Source organism: Rattus rattus, chromosome 8 (assembly GCF_011064425.1).
Source record: "Rattus rattus isolate New Zealand chromosome 8, Rrattus_CSIRO_v1, whole genome shotgun sequence".
NCBI classification, from domain to species: domain Eukaryota; kingdom Metazoa; phylum Chordata; class Mammalia; order Rodentia; family Muridae; genus Rattus; species Rattus rattus.
Genome location: NC_046161.1, coordinates 52683194 through 52708920, shown reverse-complemented (window position 1 = coordinate 52708920; position 25727 = coordinate 52683194). Strand labels below are relative to the sequence as shown.

Sequence of the window (25727 nt, the reverse complement as noted above, 5' to 3'; positions counted from 1 at the left end):
GTACTTTACACATATTGGTTCCTTTCCTTCTGTCTCTTACCCAGACTTCAGTAGAACTAATTTCTCCATATAGTTCAGACCCCAGGCACTGGGGTCAGGCTGCCACGGAGTCTCCACTAAGACCTCTTCTGGAAACCTAGTTAAGTTTTCCAGAGACTCATTTTCTCCTCTAGAAAGTGAACACGTCTCTATCCATATGAAAGACAAGATCGGAGAGTGGCCAGTGCATGGGTGTCCTGGTCACACTGGGGCCTGTGACAGCCTTAGCAGGCAGGGCCAGCCCCAGTCCTCCAGGATCACTTCCCATAGGTGCCAACCACTAGAGACTGAGAGCTACAGAACTGGGGTCCCTCAGGAAGAGGGGCTCAGACCACATAGTTCCTGGGCTGAGCACTCCTCCTGCCATTCCAGGCTTCCGGGAGAGAAGAGGCTTCTGGGATGGGTCTTTTGGTGTGCTGAAGCCCTCTGCAGCGGAACATCCGAAGGGGGGCCACCAAGGTTGCTAACAATAGCCTGCGTGCCTGTGACAAGCTCACACCTCAGAGGGAGGGGAGAGGCTGGCTCCAAGAGGCTCTGAGGGAGGCTGCTGACCTAGATCGCCAGGGACAGATGAAGCTGGTGCCCAGCCGAAGCCACTCCGCCCACCCTGCTACTAAGTCTAGAGAAAACTCCAGGGCAACAGGATGGGCCTCCTGGGGGAGCCAGGAGAGGCTGGGAGATCAGGTGCCTTGAGATTCCACATTTTCGCCAGGGGGCCTTGGGCAAGCTGACTCCTCAGTCTGACACTGGGGTTTCCTCCTTCAAAGCCTGCCACAACCTGGCCCTCAGGGTTAGCTAACAGCACTTTCAAGAAAGATGGCCAGGGCCTCAGCACCTCAGCCTCAGAAAAAACCAATGCACTTCTGATACCTGGGGAACTGAGGCCCCTCATAAAAGAAAATTATTCAGGGATTTGAAAGGAGATAGCGCAGGATTTTTTTCTACGCCTGCTCTCTTCACTAGCTCTTATGCAGATATGGGGTTGCCAGGCACGCTGAGGCTGAGAGAAAACCGGAAGGTGGAGTGGACTACACAGGTCCTAGAAATGGGGTTTCTTGGGTCAGCTGGGAAACCCCAATCCAATTCCAGGGGAGCCCTTGGCTGGGCTTTGCACAGGCAGAAAACAGCTCAAAGCAATGTCCTCCCAAATTGGTAGGAGAGATAAGGGCAGGGCTGGGGAGCTGTCCATCTGGCTGCCCAGGATTTCCCTTCCTGTCCACAGCTTGGGGGTAGCAACATTAAATTCAGGACCGCAGAACTCAGTTCCCAGGACCTCTGCCCCCCACCAGGGCAAGTCTAGCACTACATCCTGTCTAATGAGGTCTGAATAACCTAGAGAGTCGCCAGGCCAGAGGGGTTGTAGGGACAGCCACCCTGGGCCGGAGCTCCTAAAGCCTGCGGTGCAGGGACAGTAAAGGAAGGGCTTTGCTCTACCCTGGGCTCAGCCAGCCCAGCCACACGCAGCTCTGTCAACTCCCACTAAGCCGTGAGGAAGGTCGACCCTAGTGGTTTTGGGATCCAGTGGCCCAATGCCAAAGAAAGAAAACAGCTGATACTCCCGAGTCTATCTGTTGGCCTACAGCAGGGGAAAATCAGGACCCAAGTAATTCTTTAAGACCTAGAAATTTTCCCCAAAGAGAGAAACCTGCCAGGTCACTGTGGGAAGCAAACACACACTCCTTCCTTCACAGCCACTTAGGGTGGGTCAGCTCACCAGTCACAGAGGCGGTCCCTCCTCTCCGTAGCTTTGAGCTCAGACCTATACTTCCATGCAACCGGATGTCCCTGGGGGACTTCAGATACAACCATCAGACACTGTGGCCTCCATGCCCCATGATCGCCCCTCTTCTGGTATTCCCTATTTCAGGTGAGTCCACAGGGCCCTGCCCAGGACAAAGCACAGATTAAACACTTGGCAAGGCCCTTCCAGACCAAATGGAACCCAGGCAGGCACCATCATGGGCGCAGCTTGCTAACAGAAGGGATGTTCCTAGATCACAGGTCATGGACCAGGAGATGGAGCCTTGGCTATAAAGCCTACCTGTGGGTCAGGTGGGGCTTCTGATCCCCAGTTCCTTCACCTGGAAAATGAGAGTGACAAGCAGGCTATTGCTAAGAAGACCAGTGACAAGGGACATTTGTTCAATAACTGACTGTGACAAGGCCTCAAGAAAAAAAAATTACTGATACTCAATTTTATAGGGAGAAAGAATATGGCTGAGAGATGTGAGGTGGCACAGAGCCAAGCAGTGTGTGGCTGGGATTGAACTCGGGTCTCCAACATGTCACTCAAGCCCCAAGGTCCTCAAATATTGTTACAGCGGGCAGGGACAGCCACACTGCTGGGAGCCGAGACAGCCATGAGGAACCAACCTCACTTCTGCCAGTGGACCACTCTGTGACCTTGGCGCAGTCATTGTCTCTCTCTGTCAGCAGAAATAATGCAAATTTACCAAGCCCAAGAGGATTTCTGCTGCGAGTGCTTCTGCCAAGCTGGTGTAGGCACTTCTTCCACAGCACATGTGTTCATGACACCCCTGACCTGAATCTGCCTTGCACCAACCGTCAGCTAGGCTGCCGCGGGGGTGGAGGGCAGGGACATTGGAACCTGATCGCAGGGCTTTCAGCCCAGTCAAGTAGGGGTTCTGGAAACCGGGAGGCCCGCAGGGAGAGGCACCTTGGCAATAAGCTTACTTAGCACAGCCAGATCCACACGCCAAGGTGAGTGTCTCATGCAGCATGACTCTCCCAAACCGGAGACAGATCCTGGCCTAGGCTGCTTGCTACCACTAACAAAACAAGGAGGTTAATCTTTATCAACTTGACACAAGCTGGAGTCTTCTGAGAGAAGGAACCTCAGTTGAGAAAATGCTCCCTATAGGCAAGCCTTGAAGGCATTGTCCTGATTAATGATTGATATGAAAAGGCCCAACCCACAAGGGCAACGCCTGGGCAGGTGGTCCTAGGGGTGCACAAGAAAGCAAGCTGAGTGAGGGATAACCAGCACCCCTCTGTGACCTCTGATTTCATTTCCGCTTCCAGGTTTCTGCCTTGAGCACCTGTCCTGACTTCCTTTATGACGGATGGACTGTAAGCTATAAGAACTGCGACCTAAGTTACTTTGGGTCATGGTGTTTAGAACAGCAACAGAAAGCAAACCAGGACAGTAGCAAACTCAGCCTCAAACACCCAGCAATGTCACCTGCTCGTCTTCTCCTGTGGCCTCAGCCCCTCCTGCGGGGCAGGTGCTCCAGCAGGGAGCGAGTTGAGGACCTTCGGAATGATGCAAACCCACCTAGTTTATCTGAGGCTTTTCAAACTTTAATACGTGTAGCTAGAGCCCTCAAACTCTTGAATTTCCTTACAGTTTTATACCTAAGGCTTCAGTGCCCCAGGGGCTTTTGGCTTTTACAATCAGTACCTGTGTGGAAGCTGCAAACTGTTTTGGCTGTGGGCACAAGACCTAAGGATGCCCTGGACAATCTTAGACAAGGGAATGTAACCATTCCAACTCTCTTCCCGGGTTAGCACAGTTCAGGATGGGGTGTACACTGTGCCCAGAGCTCCCATGGGACTTTGCTGCTTGATGCCTCACCTCACTGGCTTCTCGCTTGTCCTGACCCTCTTGCCCTTCGATTCTTACCCTTTCTCCGAAAGATGCCCCCTTCCCAAATCACCTTCATGAAAATCCCCATCTCAGAGAACACTCTAAAAGAACCCAATCTAAGACAGTTGCCAACAAAGTCTGTACCCCCCCACACACACACTTCTACATCTAATGTAATAACAATGTAGCATTAGCAACCTGGTCCCATGCCTGCAAAGCTTGAGTGTCAACAGTATCTGTATGGTATTCTTTGCGACTGTTACAGACTTAAATGAGATGTGAGCTGTGAAATGCTTTGTATGGAAACTAACTGCTGGCTGAGGGATCACAGAACTGCCCATGCTGGTCCTCTTGGAGCAGGCATGCCACCTACAGCCACTCAACCCATCTCCAGTTCCCTCAGTACCCACTTGTCCCTCCCACAGCTACTCACCTCTTCCCACTGGTGAATGTACCGAATGAGGCGAGAAAGCCGCAGGAGGCGCAGGAGGCTGAGGATCTTCGTGAAGCGGACGATGCGAAGAGCCCTGGCGGTTTTGTAGACCTCTGAGTCAATGCGAGTCTCCACTATAAGGAAGATGTAGTCCACGGGGATGGAGGAGATGAAGTCCACCACAAACCAGCTTTTCAGGTACTTCATCTTGATCCGCTGTGGGTCAAGGATGATTTCCGTGTTGTCCTCCACCACGATCCCCGTGCGGAAGTTGAGGACCAAGTCAATGAGGAAGAATGTGTCTGACACCACGTTGAAGACGATCCAGGGTGTGGTGTTCTCATCCTTGAAGAAGGTGATGCCCACAGGGATGATGATCAGATTCCCCACCATCAGCAACAGCATCGTCAGGTCCCAGTAAAATCTGCCCAGAGGGACACAGAGGTCAGTCACCAGGAGAGCGAGGGCAGGCGACAGACACGGGAGAATCTGGGGATTCTGAGGCACTCGGGGAGACGGACATGTGAGCATCAGGGTAAGGTGTGGAGGTTGTCAGCACGGGGCGTGACACAGGCAGAGACTCCTCACTCACTGGGATACCCTCTGTGTCCCAGGTTTATATCCTCCCACCCAGCCTACTCCCTGGCCAGAGGCAACCTGGAACACAACGGAACAATGACCTCTGGGAACAAATAAGAGACTACTTTAATGACAAGAAACTCGTGTCATCTTCCCCAGGCTCAGGCCAGGCTGCCCTCATGTTCCCTGAGTTTAGCTGTGGCTGAGATAGGCTGTCAGACAGCCATGCCACTGAATGTGACCAGAGAACAGGGGACATCCAGTCACCCATCAGGTGCCTGGGAGGCAGAGGCTTTAGCTCCAGCTTGACTCTGTCACTGATATCTAATGTGACATCACGTGGGTCCAAGGCTCCTCATTCAGGCCTTAGTTTCCTCACCGTGTAGAGTCCCTTTAATTGTGACCTAACATGTCTCACGTTGGTTCTCTGGTATCCCCCTTAACCAGGAAATGCCTTGCCACCTCTCTGCCTAGTTTGCTCATTGATACAGGGGTATTACCCAGCCTTCATATATTTCTGCAAAGAACACACTACATCCACCAGTGAGTTATGGGTCCAACTTCTACAAGGTATTCTTGATCTGGGTACACTCTGCCCAGCCACAGTCATTCAAAGAGAATTGTTTATACTTATTAGAAGCCACAGCCGGGTATCCCCATTCATACACACAGCATGCAAACACACACACACGTACACGCACGCGCGCGCGCACACACACACACACACACACAGAACCGTCATTCCTTTTCATTTCATCTCCTGAGGAAAACAAACAAACAAAAATACTGTTCCATAGAGGAGCCATTTAGGGCCATGTGGCCCTTCGTACATAAATCTAATAATATACTCAGGCTAGAGGAGTTTCTAAAATTAACAGATCGGGTGCAAAGCGGCTGGGAACGCTGACTCCAGCAGGCCTGCCACTCCAGTAGATTTTTACACCCCGCCCCTCCCCAGCTCTCGTTCCCTCAATTACAGACCAAATTCAAGACAGTAATTAACAGGAGAATGTTTGCATTTAGTGGTCTTCATAAAACTAAATTGCATGAGGCAAAACCACCCATTTCCTTACATTCTGACTAACTCTTTCAATCTTGAGTTTCCAGACATTCCTGGCTGATCTGGGCTGGGGTTAGAATCATGGCACTTCCTTCTGTCCCAGAGCATTCCAGGAGCTCTGTGAGGGGCAAACCAGCCTGTTGGAGGGGTAGAATTCCAGGGGTAGCTAACCTTGCATCTGCTCCAGCTCTACTCACTCAGACTCTCCTGCCTCAGTTTCCCTCATCTGCTCAGGGAAGTGACTCACATACCTTGCCAGCAAAAGTTGCCATAAGAACAAAATAAGCCGAGTCCAGTAAAATGCTCTGACCCATGCCCTATATTATTAAATGAGTAAATAAATGACTTCAATCAACTGGCGGGAAAGACATGAAAGGTGGAAGACAGCCCTCCAGGGACTTATTGAAGCAAAACTTCCACTGGGAGTAGGGCCAGGGGGCAGGGTGGGGGGAGAGAAGTGTAATAAACAGGAGAGGCATTGACAGAAGCCAGGGACCACAGCACCTGACTGATCAGAAGACAGCACCTATTGCTTTAACGTCCAGACGCCTTGACCTCGGGGAACTAGATCCTCTTGGAGGATAGGTCTTGGGGTCTAAGAGCCAGCCATCCTTTGCAGCTGAAATCTGAGGAGGTGGCTCTTGGCGACTACACTGGGAAGGTGAGAGGATTCAGGCTCTGGGAACTGCCCTTGGTCTTGCAGACAGGGTCTCTCTGCTCTTTGCCAGATGGTAGCACAAATCTCTGAACTAAGCCCAAAATTGTGTTCAGCACCGTGGACAGCGTCCGTCACGCCTGCCAGAGCCAGCCTGCAGGCCCTGCCAGGAGAGCTTGGCATTAGCTTCCCTGCTGGCTTCTCCAGTGTATACCACCCTCTCTACTCCCCTAGTCCGGGTGGCCAGAAGTATCTCAAGTGAGTCTTTCTTGTGACTAGCATTTTGTGTTGGTGGCTCCTTGAACACTGAAAAGCCTTTGTTCACAAAGAGCCCCCCAGTGCTTGCTGCACAAGGATTTACTGCTTAACTTTGTGCTTCCCGTGCATTAGATCATTTACCCCTCACACTAGTACTACAGCTACTTCTGTCTGTGTTTTACAGATGATAACACTCAGGCTCTAAGAGAAGCATTTGCTTGGGGCCACACGACTGATGAGGAGCAGAGGCAAGATTCAGAGAGGTCAGTAAAACTGCAAATTCTGGGCTTGGGTGGGTGGGTGGAGGGAGGCAGTTCTGCAAGGCTCAGGAGACAGATGAGCCTTCCTGGGACTGTGTCACAGCGGAGAGGGTCCTACCAAGGTAGGTGCAGACACAGGAGAAGGAAGGATGGTTGGGAAAAACTGAGAGGACCGAGCTTGCTGATATCAGGGCCTCCTAAGGTCTGGCCTGGGTGAGAGTACAGCAGATCTCTCCAGGATTAAGTCACCTCATCAGTCAGCCAGTCAGCCAGGAACAACTGTACCTATCCTTCAGGAGGGAAGACTGAAGTCCAAGGAACCGTGGAATTTCTGAAGCCACAAGATAGATGCACAATGTTCTCACAGCACCCCAATGTCCCTCTAACCACTCAGAAATAACATCACAATCTAAGACAGCCAACCATGGGGCAGGCACCATGCTGTGGTAGGGAAGCAATGGGCAGCCAGAACAAGACGCTCTGCGGTTGACACACGCTAGAATGAGAGGCCTGGTCTCTTCAGTGTCTTTCTCCCTTCCGGTGTTGATGGGCCAAGTCAGAAAGCAAGAGCTGTGCTCTGGTTCAGTTCCAGGGGGTCAGGCCTGTCTCCCCTGGGCAGCAGGCTTTGCCTCCGGTTTGGATCAGGCAGATGGTGGGGAGTAGGATTCCAGAAACTGACATGGAGGGTCCAGGACCCATGTGTAGAAGGATGGAGGGAGAGAAGTTAGGCAAACAGCCCTTGGGTGGCTAAGGGGAAGGGCTATCTTCCACAGAAATGAGAGAAGAGAGAAGACAGCAGCAACTCCTGACCTTGAACCCAGAGACTAGACAAAAGACCCTCTCCTTCCATGTGGGCTGAGGAAGACGCTTCCTCTAGCCTTCTTGTTTCCTCACAAGCTCATGCTTGCCTGAGAGCACAAATACACATACGTGTGTGTGTGCGTGCGTGTGTGTGTGTGCACTACACACTGCACATATGCAAACATGAATACACACATGAGTGTGTTTTTGTAAACACTTGTCCATGCCTCCATTTTGCCCTCAAACCTACACCCACCTTCAGCAACACCCACATGGATACAATTTTGGCACTAAGGATATCCCCAGGGAATCCTGTCAGCTGTAAGGAAGAGAATGCCATCGTCTTGCCATCCAGATTTCTTCCCATCATTCCATGTTCATCTGAACAGCTCACCTCCTCTGGGCCTCTTTAACCTCTAACCTAAGGTCTGGGCTGGCTCGAGCTCTGGTTTCAGCTCTTAGCAGGCTGCAGGCTCCTGAGGGATAGGTCTTTGTCTCAGCCCAGGGTTTCTGGATGCTGCCTTCAGTTCTGGCCCTCCCCCGTGATAAACAGCACCCTGTCTCTTTCTACTCCCCTGTGCAGATGGCTCCTGCTCCAGGCCCCCACCCTCTTCCTAGCACCCGACCTGCCTTCCCACCTGCCTGCAGAATGCGCCCACCTGGAGGGCCAGCTGTCTCCACACCCAGTGAGTACACAGCTGAACTCAGCATCGTCCTCTAAGCTGAAAGGTACAATCTGCATTTCTGTCCCTGAAGCAAGGGCTCACAACCTCTCAGCTGCTCTTCACAGACCTCTCTTACCCAGCCTGCCCTCGTACGCCCCTCAAAAGATACCGGGTCTTCTCCCACTTCCTGTGTTGCTGCCTCAGGTCACCCTTGCTGACCTAGATCTGAATCTCTGCATCTTTGCCCCACCTCTTGCGTGGCCCCCACCCTCCATTGTTTGCCCCCTGCATTATCTCTCCAAGTCATGAGCAAGCTACCATTCGCCTGAATCTTACGGGGAGCCTGTAAAACAGAAGACCTAAGCTCCAATATGGCAACCCAGCCGCCCCTTCTTCATCCCCTCAGCTCCTTCACAGGAGCCAGCAGGACCCCTGTCTCTCCCCTCCCAGGCCCATTCTCATCCACAGCCTTGTTCCTCCATAGCCACCAGCTTTAGAAGGCCCTTTCCCTTCTCTGAGGTCCAAAGTCCTCATCTTCTCATGGCCGACCTGTGCTCTCTGCCTTGGGTCTAAGCGTCTATGTTAGCAGGTTCCCACTCTCCCTTCATCCTCAACTTCCTGCCCTCCCCGCCAGCCCTTCCACAAATCACAGGAGTCTTCCTGTCTTGGGAGAGTGATGAGAGCTGAGACAATCTCCTCCAGTCGTGCAGTATCTGCCAGTTTTCCCATTCAGCAAAGGAACTGTCCCATGGTGACAGACGGTGAGACATGGGACAGCAGTCAGCAGTTGTTAGGCACCTGCTACCTGCCAGGCACTAATCCGTACGGGGATTGTCTTCCTCTTGTCCTCTTAAAGACACTAAGAAGCAGACACTGGTTATGCCCATTTTATGACACGGACACTGAGGCCCAGTAAGCTGAGAACTTTGCTATGTAGAGAGTGGATCAAGAATTCAAGGGCAAGCAGCCCGACTCCAGAGCCCTGCACTTCACAATTCCATAGAAGTAGAAGTTAGGCTGGTGGTATTTTGTTACTCCCAACCTCTGTTCTCCTTTCCCTCCCTCCCCCGAACTCTTTACCATACACTCTCCTCAGCTCTCCACTCGCTGATCCATCCACAGTCCCTTTAATGAGCCTAGACTATCGTTCTTCCCAGAGCCCCTCGCACCTCAAGGTCAGGGTGAGTCAGCACCCTCCCTGCTTCCTGCTGTCACTACCTGCCTCTGGTAGAAATGCCTACCAGATCCTTTGGGCATCCTGTCATCCCTTGGCCATCTTCCAGCATCCATCTGCCACCCATGGGGACCGTGGCAATCCTGGCACCTGGTTTGCAACCTTCCGTTCCACTCTGTCCTGCCACCACCCTGGGTGACTTCCGCTCTATACCGTGGGTGCAGACAGACCCAGGCTCTTGGGAGCTAGAAACCCCGACGCTAATCACCCCTCTTACTGTCCACTGCAGCCTCACACCCTACGCCACGTGAGCACCCGCAATTGCCCCGGCTTGGCACGCGCAGTGCAAGAACCTTTCCACCCTCTCTCCTTTCTGCAGATGCGCTAGCTTCAGGGTCCCAGAGCTACAGTCTGCTGACTCTTCACACTCTCCCCCAAAGAGCTGCCTGTCCCAGACGCGATGGTCCAGCCCTCCCTTCTCTAAGCACAGCCTCACCTCTCATGCTGACCTTTCTGGAACAGTCTTCCCCAAAACACAGCCCTGGCCTGGAGGGGGAATCTTTCTTTCCAGGCCCGCTTGTGGCTCAGCAAGAAATGCCTACCCACTGGACTTAACACCCAAGCTCCCGCACAACTCCTGTCCCCACTCTCGGCTGTGCCCTCAGCCCTGACAGCACGTTCCAGGAGGTCACAGTGGATGCCCAGTCCACCCACCCATGGCCCCTCTTCAAGAAACTCTGATGCCCCTCCAACTAGAGACACCACCACCTTCAACTCCACAGAGAAAGGATAAGCTGGCAGAATGTCCCTTCCCTCTCTGCCACCAGACTTCTTGGCTCTCGTCCTCTTCCTCTCTTTCTAGACACGAAGGAGCCTATGACTCTTTCACCTGCTTCCGGAAGCTAGCTCGTTCCCCTCTCCAGGGACCCTGTCTCCCACCTCCACAGTACCTCCCTCTTCAGGCATCCTTTCCCAGTGGTCTCATGTAGCCCAGGCTAGACTCCATCTGGACAAATAGCAGAGGACGACCTTGAACATCCTGCTTCCCCCTCCTGAGTGAATAAATGGACTGCAGGCACGTGCCGACACGCCTGGCTTTGTGCCGTTCCGGGGATTGAACCAGGGCCTCATGCATGTTTGACTCAGAGCGACAGCCCCAATTCAGCCTTTTATTTTCAGCTACAGCCAGAGCCGCAAGTCCAGCCTGCAGGCCACAGTAGCAGAAGCCCCTGCTACCCTCACTCTCTCTGTCCAGGTTCCTGCTTGCTATGCCCCTCCTCAGCTTCACATCCCAGCCATCCGCTGGCTGCCTGCCAGTGAGTGGACCCTGCTGGCCTCTGTCCTGGGCTTTCATGTCAAGCTCTCCCCAGTCATAGCTGACCTATTCGTCTGCTATCACCCTCTCAGCTCAGGTGTCTAGAGGGGAGCATGCTCCCTCTACCACCTCCTTCCTGCCCAGCCCCCCTCAGGCCCCAGGGTCTCCCCACAACAGTGGAGAGACTGCTCTTTTCCTCCCACCCCCGCCTGGCCACCAGGGCTCTATTTTTAACCCACCTCAAAATCTCTGACTCAGAATCACAGGGCTCCCAGGTAGCTGCTCCCAGCTGCCTCGGCTGCTGCAGACACAGACTCACAACCAAGGGTTGCCAGCTGGGCTCGGGCTGTGGGTCTGAGCACGCCTTTCCACTGTTTCCACAATCACCCATCGGCCACTTGAGTAACAACTGTTTTGTTCTCAGAGTAGGTCTCTGAATGACCCTTTAGCCCTTGTCTCTGCTAAGGTACCTCACTAGTTAGGCTAAAGGCTCAGCCCCTCATCATAGAGCGAAGGCTGGTGTCAGCCACTCAGTGGGAACAAAGCAAGCTGTAGGCTATGGCCAACCCACCCCTTCCAGACAACAATTCTTCAGCTATGGGCTATAGGCACCTGGGTGTCTGCTCAAGGTCTGGGTTCCAGCAGGTGAGGATGGGGCCTGACATCTATCTGTATGGCTGACAGGTTCCTCCATGTTGGATTAGCTAAGATACTCTTCTTTCCCTGGTTTAGACAGGGTCTCTTGTAGCCCAGGTCGGAAGGACTTTGAACTTCTGACCCTCCGGCCTCCACCTCTGCCGAGTGCTGGGATTAGGGGTGTGTGCCACCACGCCAGGTGTATGATGTGACAGGGAATGACCTAGGGTTTGTGTATGCCAGACAAGCGCTCTAGCAGTTGAGCGGCATCCCCAGCTCCTGAGACACTATCTGACCCGTTATATAGTGTATCGAACCAGCACATGCTGGTCATCATCATCATCATTCCGTACCAACAAAATGCAGGGCCTAGCCTGGGAGTTGTGGGGACCCTGTGAGGTTTTACCTGAAGCAGCAGTCTCTCTGAGAGATGGGCAGACCCACTCCACAGGGGAGCTGCTGACATAGAGACCAACTCAATGGCAAAGGTTACCTACGCTGGGAAAGAAGGTGCGCTTATCTGGTTCTGCATCGCAGAGGCTGTGGCTGCCAGAAAGGAATTCAGCCAAGGCTCAAAGGGAAAGAAGGGGACAGTGTGGCCTGCTGGCTACTGCAGCCTCAAAGAGGAGCAATGGGTAGGAGGCTGACTGTGTCCAGGGGTCAGTGCTGTGACCTGAACGCAGTAAGAGAGCAGGGGCAGGAGCCCAAGGGGTCTCCATCTCTTTGTGTCTCCAAGTTGCTGTGGTACCTGGCATTAGTTCCTGTCTCTCATGGCCCTCCTCAGATTCCCCACCACCACCATCGGTACACAGAGAGGACAAGGCCAGGCACACTGAAGGCACCATAGAGGTCAGAGAGGCTGAGCCTGGAGACAGAAAAGGAAGGAGGTGTGGCTCAGCGGACTCAGCCTGATGCCTGTATGGAGGAAAGACAGGGATGCCCTGAAAAGCCGGCCCAGAAGCTAGGATTCTTCTGGGAGCTTCAGGAACCATGGGGATTGTAGCTTTCCCTGGGAATGGACTGATACCACACCTCTCCGTGACATGTATTCTCCTCCTAGCCTGACTGCTGGGGACACTTTGAGGTGATAACCCATTGCTTTTCTCAGAGGCTGAGTTCTCTGTATACACACAAACTAGAATATATGTATGTGCATACATGTGTGCACACACACAGGCACACACAGAGGCATGCACACATACATATAGGTACATATACACACACACAGAGGGACACACACACACTCGTGCACACATACACACATACACATGCATATGCACATAGGCACACACAGAGGCATGTACACATACACATAGGTACATACACACACATACAGAGGCACGCGCACACACACACGCGTACACACATACACACACACATACACATGCACACACACACAGGCACACACAGAGGCATGCACACATACGCATAGGTACATATACACACACAGAGGCACGCGCACACACGGGTGCACACACACATACACACGCACAGGCACACACAGAGGCATGCACACATATACATAGTTACACACACACACACACACACACACACACACACACCCCGAACTGCACAGCAGGGGACATCTGCTTGCTCTACAGCACTTCAAGTTTTCAGGATGCTGAGCTGCCCCAGGCTAGCCACCCAGAATCTTCACATTCCACTGGGCAAGAGGAGAAGATCTAAAGAAAACGGGGAGGGAACCAACACTTAACAAGCTTAGATCTACTCTGGAGAATCAAAGACTCAAGTACCACTCCCCCAGGAGCCTCCCAATCTACCATTCAGGAGCCTGGGACAAAAATAGAGAATTGTTGTAGGGGAGCACGTGAGTGCCGCCCTGCCCCCAAGGGAAACTAGGTACCTGGCCTCACCTGCCCTTGCACAGAGGCCTGCTAGGATGAAAGAGAAAATGTTTCACCAAGGCCTCCATGGGTTTGGACCACAGTAGCTATGGTAGGGAGAACCCATAAAGCAAAAGTTTGCTGTACACCCTGATTTTGCTGAGGCGCATTAGTTGAACAGTAAGGGTCCCATTGGGGTACCTGGGCTCTGAGGGCCTGGGGCTAGATGGATCCCTAGGTCTCCCCAGGAAAACTGTCTTAACAAGGAGTCTGGGCAAGGGCTGAGCTCCCTGAGTGCCCTCCGAGCCTGGTTCTCAAGACTCTGATTTATAACAACCTGTATGAAGAAAGGTAGGAAAGGGTTCACTAGACAAGAGGGCCTGAGCCTCTGGGCAGGGCGTGGGGCAGAGGAGTCAGAATTTGACTAGAGTCTTAGGGAGCTAAAGCCAGACTGAGACAAGGCAGGGCTACCACAGCCAATGCTTCAGCCAGAGGGTCCTTAGGGAAGCCCACCATGTGGGCTCCCAGAGTGTTGAGTAGCTTGAGGCAGCAGGGGGATGTGTAGGCTGGACTTTTGTCGACTTTACTCAAGCTGGGGTCATCTGGGGAGAGGGACTTCAGTTGAGAAAGAGCTCTCATTGGATTGCCTGTAGGCAATTCTACAGGGCATGCAGAGCCCGGCTCAGTGTGGGTGGGACTGCCCCTAAGACAAGTGGTCCTAGGTTACATTAAAGAAAACAGACTATACAAACCGTGAGGAGCAAACCCAGTCAGCAGCACTCCTCCAGAGCCTCTGCATCAGTTCCTGCCCTGACTTCCTTCCCCTAATGGTGGACTGTGATCACGATGCGGAAACCAAATAAACCCTTCCTCTCCGTGTGACTTTTGGCTACGGTGTTTATCACAGCAGTCAGAGGTGAATGGAGACAGGGTGTTTTCTAGAACTGAACCTGCCTAGCCTCATTCTGGAGGGGCCAGATTACATAAAGACCTAGGGGACCCTGCAATGGCCACCACCCAGGCTGGGGAACCCTCATCCTTCTCCTATTCAAACAGAGAAAAGAGACCACAAGGGTAAGCTTCAGCTAAGCCCACCAGCTAGACTGGCTTTTGATTCCCACACTGCCCTGGGCCTGTTCTGGATGCTGCTTTCCAAGAGCCTCTGAGGCTGGAACAGCCACTTTCATAGCTGGCAGTCCTAGTGGCCCCTGGGTTCCTCCAACCACAGTCACCTATTGGGACCTGCAGGCTCCTTGAGTCCTGACACTGAGTGCTCTTGACAGACTAGCTCTGGGCTTTCAGGAATGGGCAAGTGCCCTTGGGAGCTGTCCCCAGGAGTGAGGAAGAGGACACAGTCTGGACCTTAGGCAAGAAGGTGACATCATTTTCATTAAGCTCCTGTTCCAAGTTGGTGTGTGGGTAGGAACACAGCAAGGAAAACAAGAACAACAACAACAAAGCCTTCTTACCTTCCCCTCCACAGGGCTGGGAGCTAAGAGAGAGCCCCCACCCTGGCCCCTGCACCCAAGGGCTAGCACGTCCTCAGCAGAAAGATGTCAGAGGTGCCCCAGCTACTCCAGGACCAGAGGCTGTAGAGTGGCAGGAACTCGCCTGCCTTGGCTCAGTAGTCGAGGTTCTTTCCTGTCAGCTCTTCTGGTTAGCAGGGCCCTGCTGGCTCAGTTTGCACTAATGGGGTCAGGATTGCAGGCTCAATATCTATTTGTGCAATTAGCTCTGCTCTCTTCTCAGGCTGAGCCTGAGTCCTGACCCGGGATGCTGAGAGAGGAAAGAACCTTGCTGAGGTTCCGTGGCAACGATTCGAGGACAGACTCCTGGTGCAGGGAGGAAGGCTCGAATGTAAGCAAACTCAGAGTGGGAAGGCAAGGGCTCCAAGTTAGCTAACCTGGGCTCATCTGCAGAAACGTCTCAGCTAGACCGCAACTCTTCTAAAAGGTGTTACATGAATCAAAGAGACCTAAGTGTATGAGAATCGATGAGACCAGGGCGCCTGCAGGTCTTCGGGTGCCCGTGGGAAGAAGCAGGCGCCTTACATCTTCTGAGAAACTGCAGAAAGTAAAACCTATGATTGGCCGGGCATTCAGTGGCCAGGGACTTGCGTTAATCATTGACAGGGGCTGCTCCAGCCTTCAAGGGGACTGCAGGGTAATTACTTCTGGGCTCCAGGCCACACGCTCAGTGACATTATGACAGTGCTGTCTGCCTTCTGGGCCTTGTGGGAAAGGAGAAGGGAGTCTCCTCCAAGGCTGTTGCAAGGCTCAGGACAAGTACACGGCAACAGCAGAGGCAGGCAGGCAGGCAGGCAACAGGGCCAGGAGCCCGGGAGTTAAGAAAGCAGCACCAAAAAAGTGCAGATTCAAAGAACCAGAGTCTGGTAACACCCACCCCAAGCAGGAGGCTCAGGCTGCCAACCACCATCTTCCTAGAAAGCACGCAGAATGATTCGCCCTCCCTCAGACCCAGCTCAGATTGTCCTTTACTCACCGTGCATCCACACTGGCCTGTCTTTTTTCTGTCTTCCCCAAACAAGCCCCAGAGACCTCACAAGGAGCCAGCATCCTCCCCTGTCAGGTGAGTGGTGACTTTCCCATAACATATGGAAACAGTCTTAGAACATAGACTCCTGGAGGGCATGACCCCCTTCTTGCTCCTCCTCAAGCCCAGAAAACAATGCATTAGCCAGCCTTGTTATGTATTAATTTCTGAAAGCCTCGTTCACGCAGACATAACACATCCACCCACATGGGTAAATGTTAGACGTAAAACCAGCAGTATAATTATCAGGCCCCCACAGCTGCTGGGAGCAGACCCGGAAGCCCTACTGCATGCTCTGTGGAGTTCTGCGTACCCTGGGCAGAGGGAGGCCTGCAATGGAGTCCATACACATTGTGGGCCCATCTCTAGGCTTTATTCTACATGCGCCTCAGGCCTTGCTGCCTGGCTGGGAACACCAGACATCAGCCCCAACAATGAGAGGCAGAGTTGGGTGGGGAGCAGTCATGTATGAGACTCGGCAGTTCCAGCAGTGGTGACATGGCCGCTTATTTGTAATTTGTGCTTTGCCTACCAGCGTGGACCAAAGGCAGCCGACTCAGATGCTAGGAGGCATAGGAGCTTCGGGAAGGGAGGGGGCACAAGGTTCCTACCCCAAGATCGGGGCCTCCAGGAAGACACTGAAATTAGTTCACAAGCTTTGCTCTGGGCCCTGTACCAAGCCTTTATCTTATGAGCCCCTGGTCCTAGTCATGACTGACCTTTGGTCCTGCTCATGAGCTGAGCCTTGATCCCCAATCACAAGCGAAGTCCTAGTGGCCACACTCAGTCTAGACCACATTCTCAGACTGAGCCCTGACCTTCACCAGAGACTGAACTCTGATTCTGACCAGAGAATGATCCCAGGTTCCAGACACAGGCCTCAGCTGAGTCCCGATCTCTACACCCTCACTTTCCTAAAGGATCCAATAAAGACTCCACAGCACAATATGTTTCTCTGGTGGACCAAACACAAACACCCTGGCTGTTTGTCCCTCTTCCTACTGGAACAGGGACTTAGATGGTATCCTGATGTGCTACCAAAGTCCCAGCAGTTAGGCCCTGCCATGGGAGGACCAGGGTAGGCCTCTGGACCTTTGTAGAGAGACATCACATAACCCAGTGGGTTCTGGTTGACATATACAACCTTCCAAGCTTTCCCTGCTCCCCTGCTTCTGTCTACACAAGGAACACACTAGACAAAGGCCTGCTTAAGTCTTTCCTTTGGGGCTCTGAGCCTAATAGATTCCCTGTACCTGGTGGTTACCCCTTTTCTTGAGCCCCTTCATAATAATGTTTTGATTCTCAGGAGAATATTCCTTAGGAACACTTGCATAATTAAGTGTTTAAAGCAGAGGAGAGAAGTAGGGGAGGAGAAAGGAGGAGTGACAGAGGACATGTTAGGAGTCCTGAAGAGGGGGCTGTTTCTTCCCCATGATGAGATTTGGAATGAATTGCTCCCTGACCCTCCGAGTAACCTTTTCTATGAAGTGAGCGTGATTAAATCATCTGGGGGCCACTTTGAAGAGCAAACGAGATAAAATATATCCAGTTCCCCACACGACCTGGAATATGACAGCCACTTCATTCATGACGGCAGTTCTTGGGCTATAGACCTGCCTGACTTCAGAGTCTCCCTATTTGAGTGAAGGCTTATGAACTCAGAAGTGATAAGGGTTCGGGTAGCTAGATGGTCGAGGGCAAGCTGGATATGAAAGAGATGGCATAGGAACCGCTGGGGCCAGGGACTGGAGACAAGACGGGAAGATTAGCATATGGGAAGCCTAGGAGGTAAACCACTGGCTTTCCTGCGTGCCAGACTATGAGGTGAAGATGCTGAGGCCAGAGCTGCTCTTCTCAGTTCTTTTGAGAGAAGTTCCCAACCCTACCTTCCACTTGTGTGTGTGTTGGGGGGGCGGATGGAGCAGGAAGGGAGAGAGGGAAAGAGAGAACATCTACGACATGTTTGCAGGTGTGTGGAAGCCAGAGGTCGTCATCAGGCAGTTTACTCAATTGCTCTCCACCTAATTTTTTGGGATAGGCTCTGTCACTAAACTCTGGCTATGTGGCCTGGCTAACCAGTCCCAGGGATCCTCCTGTCTTCACCTCCACACTGGGATTAAAGGCACAAGATTTTGAACCTGGATTTTTAAAAGTTATTAATGTGAATACTGGGCATCCAAACTGACAGCCTCAGTACTTATAGAGCAAGTACTTTACTGTCTGATCCATGCCCTCAACCCCTATATATCCAGGTCCTACCTTGCTATCTTAAAGCATGGGCTCACATCTGTCACAATGCACTATGCCAGGCAAACAGCTTATCTCAGTGCTGGATTTGCTCCACAGGATGCAGAGTACCCAAGTGCTCTGTTATCTCGGGCATCTGCTGTACCAGAGGACTCACCAGCTCTCTCTCAGTACTGCCTCCTGCCCCAGCTCTGGGTGGGGGTGATGGTAAAGTGTCTTGAGTGGCTTCCTGGCCCTTGGGACCACAGATTTCCAGGTCCCTGGCAATGCTCTCCCAGCAAGGAAGCCTGACTGGCAGAGAACATCCTTTCCAAAGCCAAGACAATGCCCCTGCCCTCCCGTGGCCCTCTCTGGCTGGGAAACGTGGATTCTTCAGCATCCCCTGAGTCCAAGCAGGACTGCCTGGCTGGCCTCTGTGGCCTTTCTATTAATTAGAAACTGGCAGGCGCAGCTTTGTAAGAGCTCTCAAGTCAGGCTGGAGTCATGGCCGCCTCAGTTATATGACAAGCCCCCAAGGGACTGGGCCAGGACCTCCTGTGCTACATGGTTTTCCCCTTGGTATCCAGGGCTGTGGCAGACACGAGGGCTACTCGGGCTTCTCTGACACTTGTCTACCCTGTTATCTGACTGCAGGCTAAGAGAGGGAGAAAAGTTGACAGGTGAGCCTCTCCCACAGGAAAGGCTGCTGGCCAGGGACAGGAACAGAGAAGGAGAACACAGGATTGGAACAGATCCCCTGCTCAAGGTACTAAGGCAGCTGCTATCCAGGATGTCTCTGTTCCCTTCCAGCTTGCCACTGTCACAGCTACCTGTCACCTCTGGACTCTCACTGGCAATGTCTACCTACTCAGGAAATCTCATTGCTGTAAGATATCCCTAAGTACTCTGTCTCTTTGTTCCCTCTCTCAGACCTCAGCCTCTGATCCTTAGGACAGGAGAGAAACTGAAAGACTGGTGACATGGAGTGACAGGTGTCCTCTGGTCACCTGGTCTTCTCCTGCTCTTCAGCTTCCCCAGAAGGCAGTAGGCAAACCCAAACCAAACCTGTAAGGGCAGGAGATGAGGCTGTGACATCCTGGAGTACAAGTTGATCTCTGAAGCCCTGGCCCCACCTAGCTGTATAGGTCCCTGCTGAACTGAAACTGGGGCTGGAGGCGAGGGTTCCATTGCCAAAGGTATAGGAATCAGTCTCAGGGCCCTGCAAGCCTTCCTTCAACATGCAGGCTATAAGCTCAGGACTCCACGCCTGGTCCCAGGGCACCAGGAATACCATCACACACAGGAAGCTGCATTCTAACTAGGTCCCAGAATGAGACGGATGACACTCCAATGAGAAGCTTCATTAAAACGACCAGAGTACCCTCTCAATGCCACAAGGTCGCCAGGAGGGATGAATGAGTGGTTTGGAGAAACATAAGGAAGACCTGGAGGCGTGAAGCCTTCCAACCTGGAGAGGAGGGCCGATGAACAGGCAGATAGGAGAACACTGTTGGGCTTCCCTATAGGACGTCTGCTACCTACCAGCATGAAAGCCTCATTTTATTAAACCCAATGGGTAGAGACAGGGCCAAACAAGAAGGCAGCCCCCACACCCATCAAGCAGTTACCAGTCTTAAGAGCTAGAACCAAGCTACAGGGAGAACCCTGTAGTCAAGGGGCTTAGCCCTCTGGCCCAGTGGGTTTCCAGGCACCTGTACCTGTGAAGACAACATGTCCGAAGCTCTACTGGCTCTACTGGGGAATGCTGCACCGCTGGAGAGTCCGCTGCCCACTGTGCCACCAGACAGCACCACCCGGGCAGCTCACCTTGGAATTCCCCTCTGCACCAAGGCGCCCTCCCCTCCCTGCTGCCTGTGCCTGCTGTGTCTTTCACCCAGCTTCCCACATACCCAGCAGGAACAGCTGGTCCAAAAAAGGCTCCCCTTAGAAAGGGCCTCCAAACTCTCAGAACCAGGCTGCGTCTTTCCTGAACAGTCCTTCCAAGGCTGCAAGGGAAAGTACATGGAAGTGAGGCTGAGAAAAGAGCCAGGCCGTGAGTCCCCAAACCCTCTCCTTCCCTCTCTCAGGCGTCTAACTCTGATCCCTGACTGTTCGTGCACTCTGCCAGCAACGGGAGACCCAAGTCCAGATTACAGAGGGAGACTCAGACCCCACTCACACCGTACTAGGCCTCAAGGAAGGCTAATACCCCCACCCCCACCAGAGCCTAGACCCTCTCTTGGCACGGCCTCTGCAGTGGAACCCACAGCCATCAGGCCCCAGGTGATTCTCAGTTTAGGGATGCTTCAGACACAGGAAACTGTGTGCCGCATTTCGTGTGCCTAGACATGTGTGTATTTCTTTCCATACTGACTTGGTAGTTTCTAACAGAGTATCCATAAAGTTCCTGATGACACACTAGTTCAGGACCCCTGGCCGGAGCCCAGGGCAGAGGTCCATGTAGTCCACCCGTGAACCAGGGGAGGAAAGATTGAGGGCAGGGTAGGTATTTGACCCACCCTGTAGACGCTCAGATCATCTGTGTACCTACGGTAGTTCAGTTTGTGCCTAGCGTAGAAATGAGTAAGACGAGTCCCATTTTCTGGGCAGGAAAGCTGAGGTTCACAGAAGGCTGATAACTCAAGCAGGGCCAAATAGCAAACAGGTTGGGCAAGGGATGTGTACTGAGCAATGGCATTGGTCTGGTGCAGGGACTAGCAACACAAAGTCTACTTAGGCAACTTCTAGGACCTAACATCATCGAGGTGTCTAGAATTCCAAAGCCCAGCTGCTCTGGCCCCAATAAAACGATGCTTTTGGATCCTTCAGTCTCTTCCTTTCCTCATGGATTTAAAAGGATCAAGCAAGGAGGGGAGGCAAACCAAGCTTTGGCCTGCTCTATTGTCAAGGCCAAGTCGCTGTTTGGGGGCACGATGTTAGACCCAGAGCTCCAGATAAGAATTTCCCTAACCACCACCATGCCCACCCACACATCCCCAAGACACAGTCCCCAACACGTACACAACCAGGTCAACTCCCTGAGCCCAGCGTTTGAGATTTTGGCTAACCAGCCTCCGGGACAAAAGTAACTGCTCCTTCTCTCAGAGTCCCTTCTTACTCTTTCTTCCCCTTCTCATCTTCTGGGGAAACCGGCATTATCTAACTAATGTGTTGTGTGTTCTTAGGTTCCAACCATCAAACCCAGGCTCCTAGGATAGACATCCGCTGGGAGAAAGGAGCTCTTCTGGGACCTTGGTCCATAGCTTGGGAAAATGTCCTGAGGGTTGCCACATGCTGGTCTCATCCATTAACGAACTTAAGTATGAACTTTGAATGCCAATGAGGTGTTGGTGAAGAAGGGAAGTCGGAAGCCTTGGGGACTACAGAAGCCATGGGAGTAGCTAGAGTGATGATGGAACAGACACGGAGCAGAGATGGCCTAGTCTCTCTCAGTCACTGCCCAAGTTATGGTACATCTCAAAGCAAACCCATGACTTCCCAGGAAAAGATACCCGAGCCCTCCTCTCCCCAGGCAGGAGATGTCAGGAGCAGCCCATCACAGACAGCCCTGAACTCCAAACCGCAAACTCAATCTATCATGGTTTGCTGGTGATTCTTTATTAAACCAATTCTGCAAGATCAATGCTTCCTGCCAGTCAAAATGATGAATAAATCCTCTGTGGGTCTGGGAAGTGCTTGCAAAAGCTCTGGTGGGCGACAATGTCTGTCTCCGATAAAGATCCAAGGCCAGCACCCAAAACTTTGTGGTTCAAGGCTTGGGTTCTCCGGGACGGGGGTGGGGGGGGGGACAGAGTGGTGGCTTGATGAAAGGTTTTCTAAGCTCAGCAGATTGAGCTAATCCCTTGTTTCTTGACTCCTAAAGCCAAGACTAGCTGTTTTGGCCTAAGAGACAGAAGGGCTCGGCCACTGGCCTCCAGAGACTCACACACTCTGCCTTAGACCTGTTTTGCACCCTACAGACCTAGCACCAGACAAGGCTGGGCATAGAAGAGGAGCAGTTCTGGCTACAGTCTCTGGTGCTTGTTACAAACCCACATTGAACCCCAGTTGGACCCTTGATTGGTGTCTGTCAGTTGTTTGGTGCCCAGCCTCTCCAATGTCTCTAAAGCCTGGGTCAGTGGGGGCTCTACAACAAGGGGACTGCAAGTTAGCATGTTATAAATAGCACAGGTACGACTAGGAAGCTTTGGGTGTGTGAGTGGGGGGGGATGGACAGAGGGATGGATGGCTTCAGTCCCAGATCTTCACCATCTGAAGGAGGTGAAGGTAGGGCTTTGCAGCCAGAAGTTCTCCATCAGTTCCTTCCTGTGAGCGGAGATAAGGCAGGCCTGAGGTTGATAACGGGCTTGAAGGTAAGTGTGAATGGAAGTTTTCCCACCACAAATATGGACAGAAGTTGAGTACTTGATTGGAGCACATTAGCAATCTCAAGGGATCAATCAATACTGGACCTGTCTGTAACAACTCTGAGGAAAGAGAAGCCTGGGACACTCAGGGTCCCAGCGGGGGCAAAGGAGACATTGCCTCCTGTCCACTTCTCCCTGGTTCAACAGTAGCATCAGCTCCCAGTCCCAGATATGGGAGTTCACGAAGGCTCCTACCAAGAGTCTGCCTTTGCTCACATGGTTTGAAGACTGCAGCTCTGTCAGCAAGCCTCCTTGCCCTCTGAGAATAGGAAGCCTAGAGACTAGGGTTAGAAAATAGCAATCTCCTAAAAGAAAAGGGGGAAAGGAACCAAAAGAGGGTGCCTCTCCTTATTCACCACCTATTTTAAGCCACCAAAGTGTTGTCTGACTGGTCATTCCCAGCCAAAGAAATCTCTCTCATTGGATGGAAAATAGCTTTGCTCTCATTACAAATCCAGCTTCCCTGGAGTTTGTAAAGAGGCTCTGGTCGGCAAAATGTTCCTTTATACAGGCAGGCCAGCAGGTAGGCAGGCAAGGGAGATAAACAGGGCAGGACACAAGGAGAGGACAAAAATCCAGCAAGATCTTCATCCTAAACTAGTGTGCTAGGAAGGCCTCAAGAGACAGGAGAGAGTGGGGACTCAGAACCTTGACTGAGACAAAGGCGTTCCCAATGCAAACCCAGAGGCAATTCACAGCCCCTCCTCGACACAGCTCAGTTCACAGGCCCAAGTGGTATCCCCTGATCATTGGCATTAGACTTAGGAGGTGCACGAGGGGACAGGATCCCTCTCCCTGACTGGTCTAGGGACCCATGAGAGACCTTGTGGTTGCTCGAGTTTAGGGCATTGGGATAGGGATGGGACATTGGAGCAGTTGGGGAATCAATAGCAGTCGCATGTCAGTTAGGACAGCTGACATAGTCGCTGACCACTCAGCAAGGTCATTCTGCCCTGCCAGTGTGAAAGCTAACTGTGTAGGGTACCTTCTCCTGATACACCACTCAACATGAGGAGCTGGCTAAAAATGTGCAGAGGGCTTTCATCCTGGGCCCGAGGCCCCGGCAACCTCAGACCTCCAGGGATCTGGCTGCAGCTTCCCAAGCCCAGCAAAGATACTAATACCTGCAGTCAGCACCCAAGGAGCTGACCCAGCTGCTAAGATGGCTATCTCCCTCCGTGACCCTTCTCTGCAAGCTGAATGACCCGGAGCTGCCTCTGGGATGGCCACCTTGACTCTGCAGCCTCCAAGGGGGAGGTGCGTGGCTTGGACAAGCAGAGCTCTACCCTGGCTGCCGGCAGGGCTAGGCCAAACTCGGAACACCTTTGAGCTTGCCTCCAAAGTGGCCCAGACCCCCGGCATGGAGAAAACAGGAGCCTGAAGACTGAGGAAGTTCCCAGTGTACTGCAGGATGTCCGGGGGTGTCTGGGACACTCCAGGAGCCCCACTTCTCTTGGAGCTCCCAACGCAAGGAAGGAAAGTTAACTCGGGCTGGGAGGCAGGTCTGGTAAGAAAGCATGCCTGCAACTACACAAGGCACCCACAGCATCCCCACCTGGCCTCTTACCTGAAGTCGCTGTAGGGGTGGATAATCCAAAACCCAGCTGACTTAACCCTCTCCTGCTCACGCTCCACCGCTTTCTGGCTGCCGAACATCCTTAGCGAGAATTTGTTGACCCCAGGTTGCAGCATGGCACCGAACTGGCGCTGCATGAAGCCGCTCTGGCCCAGGCGCACCTCGGCCTCAGGGAGGATCTGGTCGCTGGCGGCCGCGCCTCCTTCCACTTTGATAGCTGTGTCCGCCGAGGGCTGCTCGCAGGAGGCGGAGGCCGGCTGCGGCGGCTGTTGGGGCGGCGGCGAGGCTGCGGGTTGTGCCGCGGCGCCCGGGCGCTCGGGCTCCGTCGCCAGGCCCGGGGGCGTCCTGTCCTCGCCGGGGGACGCATCGCCCTCAGCGGCGATGAGCCGCCGCTCCTCCGCGGAGTCATGCAGGTGCCCGAGACTGCTGCCGCCCCCTGCTCCACCACTGCCGCCGCCCCGGCTGCCCAGCGAGGCCAGACTCCCGCGGAAGCGCCTGCAGTCACCGTTGGTGCTGGACTTGCCGGCGCTGCGGCCCGGCCCCTCGCTGTCTGCCGCCCCGAGGGCCGCACCCCGGGACTCGGAGCAGCCGGCGGCCACCGAGGGCGAGGGCGAGGGCAGCGGCCGCAGCCGAATGCTCCTTCGGCTTGGGTCCTGGAGGCCCCCAGCCCCCTCTTCCTCACCATCCTCTTCCTCGTCCATGATCCACGCCTTGGCCCCCACCTGCTGCGGAAGGCTGTAGAGCCGCTTGCGCATGGACGGCGGCAGCTTGTCCATGGTGCCAGGGACTGGGCCGGGGGCAGCGGTGCGGGTGCGGCACGGGGGACCCGCTCCAGGTGCGCCTGCCAGGGAGGACTCGTCCTTCGCTGCCTCACGAGCCCATGATCTCGCCGGCTGCGCGCCGAGGGGAGGCTCCTAGTCCGGCTGCGGGTCCCCGGGTTCGCCGCGCTGCACCTCCTCTCGGGCCCGGCTTGGGCGCGGGGACCCCACGTTCCCTCCCTCTCTTCCCTCCCTCCTGCGATCAGGGGCGCGGCGCGCGGCCCGGCTCCAGGCGCCCCGCCCCCGCGGGGAACAATGGGCGCGGGCAGCGGCGGCGCTGCGGCCACTGCGCTCCGGGAACCGCTCCCGAGCGCAGAGCGCACTGCCCGCGCGGTTCTCGGGAGTGAGTCCGGCGGGTGTCTGGGGCTGTCAGTGCGTGTGACCGCCGGGGCTCTGCGGCCGGCCGCCCGGGTTCTCGCTTTGCCTCCTCGAGCTGAGCCCAGCCGGCCGGGTCCTGGGGACTCCCGTCTCAGCCGAGCGGAGCCTAGCGGCCCGCCGGGCTTACATCAGCCGCCGCCTCTCCCGGAGCGCCCTCCGGCAGCGCTCGGGCTCCCGCGCCCCGGAATATTCATGAAGCCGCCGCAGCTCGCGGGTTGCCATAGGAGCGCCTTCTGCAGCCCGGCCTGCCTACCTGGGCTTCTTAAAGGGGCAGCGGCGTCCCAGCCCAGACATAGAGGGGGGCGGAGGGGGGGTGGAAGGGGGGCGGGCCTGGCGAGGGGCGCAGGGCGGAACCTCGCCAGACCTTTGGGACTGAGGTAGGAGGCGTCCTTACTCCTGTGCTTGTAATGATTCCTGCTGACC

At 53.9% G+C, this 25727-nt stretch overlaps 1 protein-coding gene across 1 annotated transcript in view; it reads right to left on the bottom strand.

The window, feature by feature from the left end:
- Positions 1–25109, bottom strand: part of Hcn4 (hyperpolarization activated cyclic nucleotide gated potassium channel 4) — a 39693-nt gene extending 14584 nt beyond the window's left edge. The window contains exons 1-2 of the mRNA XM_032910122.1: positions 24100–25109; positions 4080–4503 (exon numbers count right to left, since the gene is read on the bottom strand). Of these exons, the coding sequence (XP_032766013.1) occupies positions 4080–4503; positions 24100–24884 (1209 nt within the window). The 5' untranslated portion in view covers positions 24885–25109. The remainder of the gene's footprint in view (positions 1–4079; positions 4504–24099) is intronic.
- Between the last annotated feature and the right edge of the window lie 618 nt (positions 25110–25727).